General features: G+C 50.7%; 2 protein-coding genes across 2 annotated transcripts; one reads left to right on the top strand and one right to left on the bottom strand.

Moving 5' to 3' along the window:
* Nucleotides 1-539: 539 nt before the first annotated feature.
* On the bottom strand, nt 540-4,556 carry LOC309582207 (acrosin-like; the record flags this gene model as incomplete). The annotated part of the gene is made up of 6 exons (XM_082297245.1): nt 540-610; nt 2,321-2,377; nt 2,785-2,941; nt 3,394-3,539; nt 3,801-4,066; nt 4,396-4,556. The coding sequence occupies 6 exons, from the start codon at nt 4,554-4,556 to the stop codon at nt 540-542; spliced, it is 858 nt and encodes a 285-aa protein (XP_082153371.1).
* Nucleotides 4,557-13,005: 8,449 nt separating this feature from the next.
* LOC309582205 (ubiquitin carboxyl-terminal hydrolase 42-like) lies at nt 13,006-16,100 on the top strand (the record flags this gene model as incomplete). Its single annotated transcript, XM_082297243.1, has 7 exons — nt 13,006-13,192; nt 13,614-13,724; nt 14,274-14,344; nt 14,897-14,979; nt 15,218-15,329; nt 15,646-15,786; nt 15,996-16,100. The coding sequence occupies 7 exons, from the start codon at nt 13,006-13,008 to the stop codon at nt 16,098-16,100; spliced, it is 810 nt and encodes a 269-aa protein (XP_082153369.1).
* Between the last annotated feature and the right edge of the window lie 18 nt (nt 16,101-16,118).

Genomic DNA, 16,118 nt, shown 5'->3' with positions numbered 1-16,118 from the left:
TGTGCTCCCAGTGTCTCATTCATGATCATTCAGGTGGAGGAAGCAGTGTGCAATAACCTTTGGGTCATTGGACTCACATGAGCTCTCATAAACATGATGATCATTTATCCTGTCCAGAATTAGACCTCAGCATTTGATTTGGTGGATCACGTGTTGAATTTTAATGACTATATCACCACTCACTGTGAAGGAAACTTGAGATCGGTAGCTCAACTTAATGGTGTGTTTTATACTGCAACTAAATGAAATTTCAGTTTGGAGACATGCTAAGTAAATAAAAGCAAAGTGCTAAATAATGCTCTGTCATTACACATCTCAGAGTTTTACTAATTAATGGTAATGTCTTTGATGTTGCTGATTTTCATTTTGTTACATTTGCTTTCTCCATTTATATATGATTCTCAGTAATTTTGTAAATTTGATATTTATTGCTATTCAGCTCAATCCACCTCCGTCTGTGAGAGAGGCTTTTTCTTTCCTGGTTGTTAGTAAGTATAAACACACCTGGCTGTTTTGTGAACAGTGTTCAGTAGCTCAGCTTACAGGGTGTTCATCCCCAGAACACCAGTACCAGCAAAGCAGTCTCCAATAGAAGGATCAAATTCTGCTCCTGTTGTGTGGACAAAATTCAGTCAAACTTAAAAGGGGTGGCAGTGGCCATATTGTTTGGCAATGCATTCCTTGATGGTAAAGTGATGTATCCAAGCTAGGAGTGGCTTGGCTTGCATAACTATTTCTTGCTTTTGATCTGTCTACGGTGTGAAACTGGAAAATGGCATTTTGTGCAGCGATAAGATTTGCTGCTTGTCATTGTTTATTTGTTCTCAACATGAATTTCAACAACACATACGTGCTCAAATCTGTATTTTCATTTATCAACTGTATTTGTATGGAATATTTAGATGACAGCATGAAGTCTTAAATGATGATGACTCTCCCTACTCTCCAGAACTGCCAAAATTAGTACAAAATAAAATTCCAACCACCTTGGGTCTCAAGCATTCTTTACTCGAATGTGCATGTGCATGTTGACAGCAAAGCAGCTCCAGGAGATGAGGCACCATCCTTGGGCACACTCCCCCTCTGCTGTGGGACAGGAGCTGGGGGGGCTTCCCTCCCTTTGTGGGGGTGGGGCATGTACAGATGTAAATGACATTAATTAGATTAGATTATTAGATCAGCAAGGTGCTGCCCAGGGCAGTTTTAAGTCATTTTTTGCCTTTTTTTGGGGGTGAGTAAAAATGGGGGAGCCTGGGAGGGTGATGGTGTCACTGGGAGCACCCCAGTGTCACTGGGACAGAGATGATGTGGAGGAGGAGTGGGTGGGGGAGAGCAGGTGGGTCATACAGGGCACCTCCAAAAAAGGGAGGTTACAACCCAAAGCAGCATAAAAAGGGGTTAAAAAGCAAACTGCATTGTAAAAAATATAAAAGCCAGCTAGTCCTCTAAGACCCTTGAGACTAAACCAGCTGACACCTCCAAGACAATAGAGAATAAACTGAAGGGAGTGCAGGGCTGTGGTACCTGTGTGTGAATATATCTTGATATTCACCTAATACATATTTTCTATTTTACTTTCTATTCATCTTCTTAGTGCCTGCTTTGTATTCTACTTTCTCATCTTTCCTGGTGTCAACTTTCTGGTCTTCTTTGTAATTTCTAGCTTCTAATCATTTTGTGTGTCTACTGAATGTGATTCTTGTGGCTTCTTTTCTTGCACTTTTCTGGCTCCCAGTGGGGTGCTGTGGGAGGAGAAGGTGCTGTTGGTTTCCCATTTTTCCCGCAGTCCAATTCTCCCTGATTCTTCTCTCCCCACTGGATATCAAGCTCCTTGCACAGTCTTTGGTGCAGACCTTGAGTCTTTCTAAAACCATGTCCCCTGAGTCATGAGAGTGTTCAGTTTCAAGTCCCACACCCAGGGATCCCACTGATGGGCAGCCTAAAACTGTTCCCAGCTGCTGTCCTCAAGAGCTGTAGCCCCTGTGACCTGTGTTCCCTTCTCCCATCACAGCTTCATTTTGCTGGTGCCCGGCCAGGGACTCCTTGCTGCACAGGACATGCTAACAGTGACAGTAGGCAACTTTATTTCCACAACTAAATCAACTTCAGCATTTGTGTGCATGCAGAGGAGGAAGACGGGCAGGACAGAGGATGCCTTTGACCCTGAGGCTGTCTTTGGATCAGCAGGCACTGCCCCAGTAAGAAATGGTCACGGTGCACTGCAGCCTGCACTGGATCCTGTTCATCCTGCTGCTCATGTGTTTTTTCCCATTAGGTCCTGCAGCATCTCGTGCACCCGCGTTAAGAAGTGCACCAGTACCTGGTATGGATGTGGAGCCGATGGAAGCTGGAGAGGTTGCGTTGGCATTGGCCTTGGCTGCTCAAAGGGGGTTGAGGTGAAGGCTGCCTCTGGCGTTGGCATGGCTGTTAGAGTTGGGTGCTGATGTGGAGCGGGCGTAGAGCAGCCCAGTTCTGTTGGTGTTGGCCCTGGATGCTCAGAGGGGCTTGAGGTGAAGGTTGGCTTTGGCATTGGAGTGGTTACAACTGGCTGTGGATGTGGGGTGGGCGTAGAGCAGCCCAATTCTGTTGGTGTTGGCCCTGGATGCTCAGAGGGGGTTGAAGTGAAGGTTGGCTTTGGCATTGGAGTGGTTGTTACAACTGGCTGTGGATGTGGGGTGGGCGTAGAGCAGCCCAATTCTGTTGGTGTTGGCCCTGGCTGTTCAAAGGGGGCTGAGATGAAGCCTGGTTCTGGTGCTGGAGTGGCTGCTAGAGATGGGCACAGGCCTGTCTGGACCAGGATCCAGTCGTAGAAGTGCTGAGTGGAGGTGTAGACTCCAGGCCGTTTTGCTCTGGCACAACCTTTTCCCCAGCTGGTCACTCCAACAAGCCAGAAGTAGCTGGCCCTGTTATCTTTGCACACCAGAGGCCCTCCACTGTCGCCCTGCAGCAGATGAAAGAGGATTAGGGTGCTGTTGGGTGGCTGCTGGCAGCACTAGAGGTTTGCTTCTCTCTTGCAGCTCCTGCCACAGGTGTGTTCTGAGCACAAAAGGGCTCTGCTCAGGTGCTGGAGTCTGCAGAACCTTAGCTGGGAACAGGTTGGGTGTCTGTGAAGTAGTGCCCCCTCTTGTATCTGCACAGTGATCCTGGATGTGCAGAGCATGGATGATCCAGCATCTGGACCTGTGGCAGAGTGCCAGGCCTTGGGAACATGGGCACTGGGCACGGACCCACAGATACGGGGAAGGGGAAGGAAGGAAACTCCACCAGTGGAGGGAACCCAGGGGTGGAAAAGTGATTTTCCAGGCAAAGCACATGCTGGCCTATGCCTGCATGGTGGTGATGGGGTACTGGGGGGTACAGCTGGGGGCTGGCTGACCCACAGCACACTCGTACCTGGCAGGTGTCGATGCCACCCCGTGGGTAGCCAGCACACAGGTTGTGGGTGTGGATGGTCCCAGCGTACCACTGGCTGCTGTTAACGAGCTGGATATCAAGGAGACGGACCTTGGCTTCCTGCAGGACATCACTTGGTCCCTGAGCTGTGAGCACAGGAAGGAATGAGCTTGCTGCTGGTTCTACTCCCCGGTCTGGGGGTGAGGTCCTTCCCTAAGGCTTTGCCTCTGGAGCAGCTGTTGAAGTGCCATGTCCTTTCTGTCTGGCTTTGGGGAGCGGGCCAGGCCCATCTCTCCAGAGGCATACGTCCTACAGCCTGACTTTGGTCTCTGCTGTCAGGAAGCCCAACCCATTTCTCCGGTGTGTTCAGCTTGCCTGCAGGGCACAGGTCCCTTTTGGGAACTCACCTTTTGCACTGGCAGAACCCCAGCCAGCAATGTAGCAGGTTTTCAGCTCTGACACAGTAAGCGAGGCATTGGGCACACAGGCAAGCTGGACGTATTCACTGCACTCCGCGGGCTGGTCCAATTCCAGCAGGGCGATGTCGTTCTGCTGTGAAGCAGCAGCGTAGTGTTGGTGAGTCAGGAGCCGCTTCACGTGGCGCACCTGCGCGCCGGGGCCCAGGTGAGTCAGCCGGGTGGCCCCGATCAGCACTCGCCACATGGTGACATTCCTGGAAGGCAGAGAGAGGGGTGAGAGGGAGCAGAGCCCTGGGCCGTGGCAGCTCAGCACCTCCCTGCCTTCTGCTTCCCGAGGCAGAGGGGAAAGCAGAGCAGCAGAGTGTGACTGCCCTAGCATGCCTGAGGCTCCGGGAATGCCACGCTGGAGGCTGCTGGGCAGCAGTGGCACAAGCCCAGCCTTCCGAGCAGGCCCTCAGTTGGGCTCTGCAGAGCCGAGGCACTGGGCACAATGCAGGGAAACAGGATGGGAGCAGTATGTGGTGCTGCAGCCTGGGCAACTATTTGAGTTGTGGGGATGTCCTCATCCCTCGCTCCTCCTCACCTGACCCGGATGAAGCAGTGGGCTGCTGTAAGGACCCACCGTGGGCTGATGAGGGACCCTCCGCACGTATGCCCGGTGCCTATTTTCCTGGGATCCTGGATGCTGACAATCCAGGGCCAGGCCCCTGGCTGGGCACCTGTGGCACCCACGACGTGTGGCATGCTGTAGTCAGAAGCTATGGAGTCATAGTCAGAAGCCATGGGCCGGAGCCCGCAGGTCCCTCTGTAAGCAGAAGGTCATTAGTGCCCTGCCCACGGGCTGCTGCTGCTCACGCTGTGCCTTTGTCCCAGCACCTGGGGCAAGGAGGCTCCACATGGGGTTTGGGAAGACACGGGGTGTGGCAACGGGGGACAAGCACCCTCCCAGAGCCCGGGGCCGTACCTGCAGGTGTCCCAGGTGCCGTGTGCAGGCCTGTACACAGCCAGCAGGATGAAGAGGTACAGCAGATTCATCACTGCCCGTGGCGTGTGTCAGCTTCAAGAAACAAAAGCTTGTCTCTTCCAGTGCAGCCACTGACCCAAGTGCCTGCAGCAGCTGCAGGGCCCATGGCACCCATGGCCACGGGGCTGATGTCACAGAGTGGCTGGTTCCAGGTTCTGGGCACGGTGCCCTCAGACGGCAGGAAAAGGCCACAGCCTCAGAGAACCACAGAATGGTTTGGGTTAGAAGGGACCTTGAAGATCCCTTCAAGGCAAGGCAAGGGAGTCCCGTGCCTGGCACCTGCAAAACAATGCCCTGGGCAGACAAATCTGGCACAAAGGGAGAGGGTCTCTCCAAAGGGAGTGTTCGGTCAGAGAGGGTGCTCAGAGCCACCACAGGATGGTGAAAACTGGCACATCAAGGCTAGGAAGAGGACAGGAAGGAACAATGCCACATGCCAACAACTTGGGGGGATGTGTTAAGGCACATGAGCCTTAGCCAATGGAACAAACCTGGGAAACTCCTGAGTGTTGCAACAGAAATTGCTGTGTCAGAGTGTGTGAGAAGCTGACAGCAGTTTCAATGCCATAGGAAAGTCCTTGTGAGCCTCTTTATACATCTTCCATGTTTGGAGCAGGGTGAGTACTGCAAATGCCTCAGCACTGCCTCTCGTTTTGGAGGCTGGTGCTGAAGGTCGTGGCTGCAGAGCACAAGGGGCCGAGATGGGGAATGTTCATGCACTCACTGCTGTGATTTAGGAATGGTATTCCCCAATCCAGCGTTCCCACCGGAACACTGCAAACCACATGCTGCTCACTCCCCTCTCCCCTCCCCCTCCCTTCTGCAGTGGCCTTGAGAGGAGAATTAGAGGCACAAAAGGTAAAGATCATGGGTTGAGACAAGAACAATACACTGGAAACAGCAATTAAATAAGAAAGTGAACAGTAACAGCACCAATATTAATAATGGAGTGTACAAGGGAGTGGAACAATTCACATGCAACCATCCAGCCCCTAGAGCCTGGCAATACCTGACCAGGCCACCAGCATGTGACCCAGAGGGGACTTCTTCCCCTGTCCCTGGAAAGGGACATGAGGTGGTACAGAATAACCTCCAGGTCCTGGCCATGCCCCATCCTGGCCAGAACCAGGACATTCACCCTTCATCATCTGCAGCACAGCTTTGGGGTCTGTGCCAGAGCCACTGGATCCCTGCATGCCAGGGAGGGCAGTCAGCAGAGATTAGCAGACTTCAGAAGCTCCTCAGCTCTCGCTCTGGCCCCCGGTTTTCCTCATTTTATGGAGTGGAAGAACACATGTCCAACTCCTCCCAGTGTCTTCTTCACTGGAAATCCTCTGTGCTTTGGTGCCTTTTCTGACATCCTGCTGCATCTGGGAGAAGCAGTGGGAAAACCCAAAGCTTTGGGTGAAGGTCCTTCCTACACCACCTTACCTGAAGTGCACCCAGGAAGGCTGGGCTGTGGCATATTCCTGACCTAGGCTCTCCAGAGGGAGATCTGCTGTTTCCCCACAGGCCACAGAGGCTTTTAATATGAGATGAACTCCACTTTGCCTCCCCAAGCTCAGGTTCCACGGCCTCTGACTCTGGGAAATGCTGTACTCTCCTGTCCACCCCGCTTCACTCCCTCTCACACGCCTGGAGAGGGTCAATGGCTGCTGTGGCAGCACCTCCTGCAGAAGGGGAGTAGTGAAGGTGCTACCCTTGCAGCTGAAAAGAAGGTTCATTTTGCCATGGGATCCCAGAAGGTCATCAAGCACATCATCAGTGGAGTCCAAAAAAAATAAAAATTAAAGGTGTTGACACAGGTGCACTCACCAAGCATGTGCAGGCAGTCTAGAGAGAACTGCCTGGGCTTGATTTGTGGGTAAGAGCCAGAAATGGGTTCACTTAGCCAGAAATGAGATCTCTCTGCAGCGAGCCAGCTGCTTGCCATTCCCTTAGGCCCTGGCCACAAGCAGCACTGAATCTGTGAGCTCTCACCCCGCAGTCTCTCAGGATCCCTGGGTAACCCCAAAAAGACTGCTTCAGTATCAGGGGCTGCAAGAGGCCTCCAAACAAGCAGCTAGGGGATTAGGGGAGGGGAGGAACTGAAAAAAAAATGCATATGATTTTCCCTGGTTTTGTGAAAGAAAACAAGAAAGAAATACAGGACCCCAAAAAACAAAGCCACTTGATGGGACAAGCAGGTGAGCATCTGTGGTTCAGAAATTTCAGAATGCACTCAGCTGCAGCTTGCAGACAAGGATCCTGAAACATTCCAGCAGCCAGCACTGACACCTGATCCCAGTGTCCCCCACCCTCTGCCCCATGCATTTACACAGGACCGAAGCCCCAGCGGTCCTTGAAAGGAAAACACCCAACTGTGCACACGTGGTAACCTGCTCCTGGGTTCTGCAGCCTGGGGAGAAAGACAAATCCCCTCACTAGAAAACGAAGCAGGTCTGAGCTGGGCTTCCTCAAGGCACACTAAAGGCAGAGGCAGGTTTGGGAAATGGCACCTGAGCCACAAGGGAATCAGAGAGGGATTCTCAACTTCAGAGGCACCGGTGAGCGCAGCCTCTCCTGACACCAGCTGGGCCTCCAGCCCCTGAGATGCCTCGTGCCTCCAAAGAGAGGTGCCAGAGCATCTGATCTGCACTGACCAGGCCTGTCCCACGTCCCACTGACCACTGCAGCGCCCCAGCCCTCCCCTGCTCCAGCCAGCCCGTGTACAGGCTGTTCCCATCTCCACCTCCACGCTACAGGGGGATCAAACGCCGCTGATCACACCCACTGCTACCTCTGAGCTGACGGGAGAGGAAGATTTCCTCATTTGCTGTTGTAGCCAGTGGCACCTCTCCAGAACAGGTTTTGTCTCCTGCTCGGTAGCCCTCTGCACCGGCCAGGCTGGCTCCGTGCTGCTGGGCCTCTCCCGCTCCCTCAGAGCAAGGCTCCAGCCGCGTCTTCAGAACACCCCCAACTCCCCAAAACAGCCCGGCGCTCTTGCGGCAGTTTGGGTGGGCAATGTCAAACCCACACCAAGGACTCGCTTTGCCCAATCACCCGAGATGGGAGAACCACCCGGCCTGACCACGCAGAGCCCCAGGGACGGCTCTGCCTAACGCAGGCGGGGGACCGTGGGCTGGGGAGAAAAGAGGGTACGGAGAGCAGGAAATTTCCATCGCTTTGGGTCTGGGGCAGTCTCCCGAGCCGCCCTGCCAAACACGTATGGAGCCCCGGGGCCGAGAACTCTCCCCATCCTGGTACCTCCCTTCTCAACCCGCCCCAAAACAACTCCCACGGTTCGCCCGTGGGAACCGGAGCTCCCCGGCCGGGGGCCGCCATCGTGCGCGCCGCCCGCATGGAAGGTCCCCGTCACCACAGCGACAGGGGCTGCCCGCGCAGCGCCTGAGTAGAGCGGCCCACGCCGCCCCGGCCTCGTCTCCCCCCCCCCAGCCTTGGCCTCGCTCCTTTGTGCGCAGGGAGGGTCCCCTCAGGGAGGAGAGGGGCCCTGGTGCCAGCCTGGGGTGCCCCGTGACCAAGGGCAGTGAAACTTAGATTTAGAGGAAACATAAAGATTTTAGTCATAGGCTTGGGATTTCAGTTGTAGGCTTGGGCCCAGTAAGAGTTAATTAAAATAGTTAGGAGAGCTGGACCTGAAATAGGGTTTTAGATGTTAGTAACTGATTATCAAATAACTGATGATCTGTCATTTGCATGTTTGCCTAGCTGTGCTTAGAATGAGGAGTAGAAACATTGATAAGTTGGTGTAGGGAACAAGGACAATTACCAATTTTGACCTCCAAAAGTCACGCAAGAAGAAACTTAGAGGTCACTAAAGTAATTAGGATTGTTAAAGTTAAGAGAAGCAAAAAGGTCAAAATGAGGAAGATGAGTTACTTAATCTTTTTTGGGACCACTGACCCAATTCAAGACCACTGACTCCATTCAGGACACACACTATGCATGCTTAATGACATTTAAGCTCATTTCCATATGAAGAGGAGAATGGGAGGTGTTAATGTTACGAATATGCATTTGTATTTTGGATATTCATAATATTTGGAAATAAAAAGTGTCGTGTTTGCTTGGATCGGGGTCCGTGTCTTAGGGAGCTATCCCACGCAGTGCCCGGTGCCAAATAAAACATGCACTTTCTAACTCTAAACTGTTAGAGAGTTTTTGTCCGTCTCAGTTGGATATCGATATTAGATCGATATTCATATCTTGGTAACTCAGCAGGGCCGAGCTCTCCGTGGACTGTGTCTGGCCTCAGGCAGGCTGAGCAGCTTTCTGACCATGGAAGTGCTGCAGCCTAAAGGGAGCAATCAGGATACAAAGTCTGTTTTGTTAAGGCAGTCAGGAGCCTTCTTAGTCGCTTACCCTTTGATTTGTGTCTAAATCTTGCAGTGGTTTTGATGAGGCATCAACATGAAGTGCAGAAAGCAGACCTGCCTCCATAAAGCTGCAGCTTCCCCCCAGCTCCGAGGGAGCAGAACAAACCTCTGGTGGGAGCAGTTTTATTATGGTGCTTCATCACCTGGACCCTCTGCAGGCTGGGGAAATCTTAATCCTTGGCTTGCCATATCGATACAACAATCACAATATAGCAGCGTTTTCTGTTATGTGCTGGATGGTCTTTGTTGGTCTCTTCTTTGTCTTCTGGTTTCTGCAGAATGTCCTTGTGGCCTATAAATTCTGCATCCCTTGTGTCCAATTTCAGCAATACATCTCTCTCTCCAGACTGTGCTCATCGAGGCATATCAGGGTTAGTTTAGCAAAACTTTAAAAAGTCAGGAATTTTCCCAAACTCTGTTCCCACAATAGCAGCTTTGCTAAATGCTGGCTAAAAGTGAATTAAAGCTAACACACTGCTTATGATTAATATACTGGCTATGATTAATTAAATAATTATTTAAAAGGTAATTAAAAATAATTAAAAGTTAATTTTTAAAGTTATATAATTTCAAAAACTACCGTGCCCCCATATGAGCGGGGCAGTGGTCACAGGTGCCATCATTAATTGCCTCCATCAGAGTTCCCAAAGTGCTGCTGCGAGGGCAACAATGCAGGACCCAAAGAGCAGCTTAGGGCAGGGGCACAAAGAGTCACCTGAGCAGGTGTAATGCAGGAGTAAATCCAGAGCCCCTGTCTGGGTAAGGGGCAAAAAAAGGATGGGGGAAACCAGCCATTGCAAGACACGATGGAAAAAGCCATCTGAGCAAGGCTGTGCCCCAACTGGATGGCCCAAGCCATAAAAAAGGAACCCCATGACTGGAGGGGGAGCCAGCTGAACTGTGCTGAGCTGGGTAAAACCACCTGCCCTGAGCAGAAATGGGTGGAACTTGCTGGCCCAGGCTGTGCAGGGCCCAAAGCAGCCAGGTCAAGTGGGGGTGAACAGCAACCAGCTGCCTCCTTGGAGCACAAGAAACACCAACTGCCTGCTGGTCAGAGCTGATCAGAACTGCAGGTGTCCAGAGGAGAGCCCAAAACCACGTTAAGTGCAGCAGGAACAAAACTGCCTGCAGCCACCCTGAGTTGGAGTCTGGCTTGTGGTGCTTCTCAACCCCCACATGTCCTCCCCGGATGGGGGAGAAAGTCCTTGCCAGGAGTAAGAGATGAATGGGACTTTTGGATCTTCTTGGTCTTCAGGTTGTTTGTTGTATCTTATCAGTAACTTACATGCTGCTGAATAGCATGAAGCAGAGCAAGTACCAAAAGACAAAATGCAGGAAACTCAAGGCCTTTTTAAAGATAAATCACCCAATTGTCACTAAGAATGTACATTCTTTTGACTGTTCTACCAATGCCTAATGAACTATCCATTCTTGTGGCCTGTGCTGTGGCATTTCCTAACCAATCATCCTGTGCTACCAACACTGCAGAAAATGGAGTAGGTGAAGAAGGAAGAGACCTGAAAAACCACAGGGATCCTCCATTTTGTCTTCATCCACTTACCATACTAATAAACCTACAACTTTAAATTTTTCACCCTGTGACAAACTATATATTGTACTATAATCTAACTCACACCCTTGTAGATTCTAATTCATCCCAAAGCCTTGGCAGCTCTCTCCATGGATGAAGGTTAAAAAGAGCGTTTCCCTGGGGGGATGGATCCCTCAGGATAGGCAGAGAAACATTCCCTGCACTTTGGGTTCCAACATGGCTAAAGCTGTGTCTGATCAAAACCTAACCAAGCCTGGAGGAAGGAGTAAATGTCAAGGTGCTAAAAACCTGCCCAGGAGAGACAGCAGCTGGGTGGGGGCAGCCAGCCAAGGTTCACCCAGCGCAGCCTCTGAAGGGTCCCTTTGGTGGTGCCAGTCCAGGGTCAGCCTGTGGATGTACCTCGAGGGCAGATAAAATTCATTGGAAATGAACCTTGGGTGCTTTGCTGCACGAGTCTCACAGGCACAGGACTGTGCCTGGGAGGAGTGGAACAGAAATCCCCAGCACCCTGTGCACCACACAAAACTGTGACCAGGCCTGTGACAGCTCTCAGGGGCCTTTACTCGTTAGTCTTGGCAGGCTTTTACTGACTACGTTTTACTCATGCCAGCAGATGAGCAGCTCTTCATCAGCAGCACAGGGGAGTCCTGGTGACTTCCACCTGTGAGAGGAGCCATGTGGATTTTTGTGTGCTTGGGAACCATGTGGTTCTATGGCCTCGTGTCACAGAGGGGCAGAGGTGTGGCACCTCTCCAGTGATTGTGACCTCACCTGCCCGGTGCTTGGTGTCCTGAAAGCAGGCTGGCCTTCAGGATCACTCGGCTTCTTCCTCTGCTGCTCGTGTGCCTGTCTTTTAAACAAATTTGTTTAAATTTGTTTACTGTCCTCCTCACCTTTCATCCTCCCAAAGGTGATTATGATTTGACTCTTGGGATAGATCACAGAGGAAGGAGATATGGGATAAATGTCTAGGGTGGTTTATACCTTCCTAGCGGTAGGCTGAGCTGTTACACCTTTATAGGCTGACCAGATATGGGCTAGGGTAGAGTTCCTATTTGCTGATTCTTGTTTCTTTACTATAGCCTAGGATAGGTAAGTAGGGGGGGGTGACTGTAGTCTGAGGGGCTGGGCTCAGCCTAGAGTCACCCCAAAAAGCCCACCTTGCCTGCTGCAGGAGGGAGTGAAACAGGAAAAGGAGAGCAGCAAAAGCAGTAGTTAAATTAGTGGCTGAAAGCTGGTAACTCCTGCATAGGAGGTGGGAAAGCCAGAGAGCTCTGCTGCTGATGCAGTGACAGGAGAGCAGCAGCAGGGCCTCTTCAGAGAAGGTAACATGTACTGGAGCACTTCAAAAGGACCTTTGAAGCTGCTGTGAACTGGGGCTCTGGCACTGATCATAAGGGTGTGAGCCTGCAGTTCAGCAGCAGTACGAGCACCTCTGAAACACTTGATGGCATTTGCTGTTCTATAGGTTGTGTTTATTTGGAGTTTTCACACTTTTGGTGAACTACAGTAATTTATTTGCAGTCAGGTGGTGGGATTGACACTGATCTCTTTCTGGAGCGTGTCCTGACGTCCTTGGTCATTCAGAGCTTTGTCCTCTGTTCCTGAGAGAGGCAATGGCCACAACAGGGAACAATTCCTGTGAGTATCAGCTTCACCAGCATGTTTGGACTTTCTGAATCCCCACAGACAGCTGACATGGCTGGTGGTCAGATCCCAGAATGATGTGCTCACAATCTAAAGTGAACTCTGGGATGTTTCCTGAGAGCAGCCAGACTGACCCGGGTGATTTTTGACTTTATGATTAGTCACAGGAAAACACCTTTTGTCTCTCTTTTGCCACTATGTACAAGACTTTGAAACATCGTTGCTCATAGAGAGGTCTGACATCCTTTGAGTCACCTTCTGTGTTCAGTACTTGCTTGTTTTCAATAAGTTACAATCAGGAAAAGGGAAAGCTTGACCTGATAATCCAGTCTATTGCTCTAGTGAGAAAAGAAGGTAGCCTGAGGCCAAGAAATCAGATCTGGGTTTGTTGGACTCTTGGCAAAGTAAGCAGGGGGACAGACTTTTCCAAGCCAGAAAATTTCAATGGCAGTGCCAGGCTTCCCCTGATACTGAGTTGAAGGTTTGACCTGGTTGTCCTGAGTGCTTGTGTAGAGAGCTCAAAGTTTAAATATGCTTTCGTTCTTCATCTCATCTCTTTTCAAATGGAATTTCTCTGCAGTCATTGCTGAGGGAATGGCTCCTCCAAAAAGAATCCTCTTTCCACCGGAGAAGATTTGCATGGTCTGGCAGCAGAGACAGAGTGCTGGAGCAGGACTCCTCAACGTGGGCAACACATGCTTCCTCAATGCTGTCCTGCAGTGCTTGACCTACACCCCCCCACTGGCCAACTACCTGCTCTCCCGAGAGCACAGCCAGGCCTGTGAGTGCTTTTAGGAACATCTCCTTGCCAATCTAATAATTAAATCCCAAAGATTCCCGGAATCTGGAATTTGATTTAGGAGAACAGCAGCCCTTTTTCAGCCCCATGAGTTTATGTTCTTTGAACACTCAAGCCTAGAAGGCACTTGTCCTATGCAGCTGTCGTACTCTTCATGAGGGTACCTCTTTCTAGCTCCAGGTCTCTATTCCTGCAAGTTAAACCCTCTTGGCTTATTGCACAGAAAACTTCTGTCAGTTTAGCATCCCTCTTAGGAACATTTTCTGTACACTAAAATGCCCTGGGATCGTTGGGACATTGGGAGGAGTGGAGTATTGCACTGGAGTGGGAGTGGAAGAGGAGGAGTATCCCACTGCTATGGGTATTTTGCTAACCTGAGGACCTTCCCTCCTTCTCTCTTCAGGTCACCAGCAAGGTTTCTGCATGATGTGCATCATGGAAACACACGTTAACAAGGTCTTGCATTCCTCTGTCAATGCCATCCTGCCTCTGGCTGTCCTCAAGGTGTTCAGATGTAAGTCATTCCAGGTGCTTTGACAGGTTTTGTTCCCTTCTTGTATGAGAGAACCACAAATTTCTTTCTTAGGCATAGGAGAACATTTTCAGCTTGGCAGGGAGGAAGATGCCCATGACTTCTTATGCTGTACTGTCAATGCCATGCAGACAGCTTGTCTGAGTGCAAGCAGCGAGTAAGCACAAGCAAATTACCCTTACAAAGTTCTGAGCCCTTTGGACTGCTTGATGGGCTCCCATCAAGGAAAACCTAAACCAAGGGCTTTCAGGCAAAGCAAAATTCTTGGAGGAGATAATGCTCTGTCTTACCACTTGTTTCCAGCTTGGACATCTCTTCTCAGTCTACTACCATTGTCCATCAAATATTTGGGGGCTTTCTGAGATCCAGAGGTACGTTTCCACAAATATTGCTCTCTTAAACATTGCCTGTGCCCTTCTATCTGCCTGTGCCTTACAGTTGGGCCTGAGACTGGTGGGACAGGTAAAACACGTGTAAATGGGCAATGTCAGTCAGCTCCCCATTGCTCAGCATTTGGATTTTTCCTTCCAGTCACCTGCTTCAGCTGCAAAGCCGTTTCTGATTCCTACGAGGCCTTCCTGGATGTCCCTTTGGATATCAAAGTAAGAGGCTTTGCAATTGTGCTTCAAGACATCCCAAGGCCCCTGTAGCTTTCCAGAGTCAACACATGTAGGCTACAACACATGTAGTCTACGAAAATGTAGACTGTGAACATAAGAGATCTTGGTGGGTGGGAAGGGAAATGGGTGGTGTCCTCCTGCAGAGGCCGTGGGTGCTGTCTCTAAGCTCAACAAGCAGCATTATTCTCTCTGCGCCCTTGATATATCCTCATCCTTCTTCCCTTTGCCCTCCTAAACACCTGTCTGGCTCCCAGGCTGATGGATTGGATTGTTTGCACCACTGATGGCCCTGCACACTGTCATTAGTTGAACTGAGCAGTGGGACAGGGAGGCAGCTCCTGACAGCTCTAGGAGCCCCTGGGACACGGAAATGTTCAGCATCCCACTCTCCTTCTGCCTCCTTCTGAACACTGCTTGCAGGTTCATGGTGGGCCTCTTCAGCATCAGCTACAGAGGTCTTCTTGTGAACTCGTGGGAAATGTTTGGGTGAGGGCATTTCCCACAGCTCAGTGCGCTCATTTCTCATTCCTCCAGGCAACCTCGTCCCTCACTGGAGCTCTGGAGGACTTTGTGACTCCCGAGCACCTGGATGGTGAAAACTGCTTTAAATGTAGCAAGTAAGATGATTACTAAGAACATATTAACATGAGGTCCTGTGGGAGGGGGCTGCATGTCACTGGGGAGAAGGCATCTTCTCATGGAGGTTTCCTGCACACAAATGAGATGCAGCTTTTTTAAAATATGGCAGTGAGTACCTTAGGATAGCAAAAGCTGTGTGAGACAGGAAAGGTTGCCTGGCCACCTTGGGGGAGGATTGGGTGCATTTCAGCACTGGGCTCTGTGCTTTGTTTCAAGGTGTAAGAAGAATGTTGCCGCCTCCAAGAGGTTCACAATCCATTGTGCACCCAAGGTTCTCACGGTGTGTCTGAAAAGGTTTGACTGTTTCACCGGCGGGAAGATCAGCAAGGTGTGTACACAGCTGGTGTGCAGCTTTCTCTTCCTGGAGCAGATTTCCTAGAGCAGTACCCTTGTCACAAGCCACTCGTGTTGGGTTAGTCGTGTTCCCTTCTGGGGAGAGAAAAATTCCCTTGGGAAGACAGGCAAGCGCTCTTCTCCAGCAGAGCTGCTTTGGCCAAGAACAGTTTCCTGCCACGCAAACTTTATGGAAAACCAGCTGTTCATGAGCCCCAAAATGTATTTACACACCTGTGGCCCCTGGACTTGGCAGGCTATTTCATGTGGCAGATCAGGATCACTTCTGAGCCCCCTCGGTGTCTCTGTAGGTTGTGCAGTACCCCGAGTACTTGGATCTTCGCCCATACATGTCTCAGGCAGATGGGGAACCCCTCCATTACTCCTTATACGCCGTCCTGGTGCATAGTGGGGTCAGCTGCTATGGAGGACACTATTTCTGCTACACAAAGGTAAAGAGCAACTTCCTTCCTTTCCAATGGGGAAAAATGTGGGCTGGGGAAGATAAACTTCCCCATTAGTGTTACTGACAGACAAGGTTTTGGGGCAGAAGGTTTCCTTAGGGACTGGACTGGATTTGTTTTGACATACTCTTTGGTAATTTTCTGCCTGTGTTTTTGGAGAGAAACCATGCAGACATCCTTGTCTTTTTTTTTTACAGGCCAGCGACGGACTGTGGTACCAGATGGATGATGAGTCTGTGGAGCTTCGTTGCATTGACACAGCTCTCAAGCAGCAAGCCTACCTGCTGTTTTATGCCAGGTAATAACCAGCATTCAGAAGA

The sequence above is a fragment of the Coloeus monedula genome (genome assembly GCF_965178545.1).
Source record: "Coloeus monedula genome assembly, chromosome: 26".
NCBI lineage: Eukaryota > Metazoa > Chordata > Aves > Passeriformes > Corvidae > Coloeus > Coloeus monedula.
The sequence above is the reverse complement of the archived record's forward strand: the minus strand, read 5'-3'. Positions and strand labels throughout refer to the sequence as shown.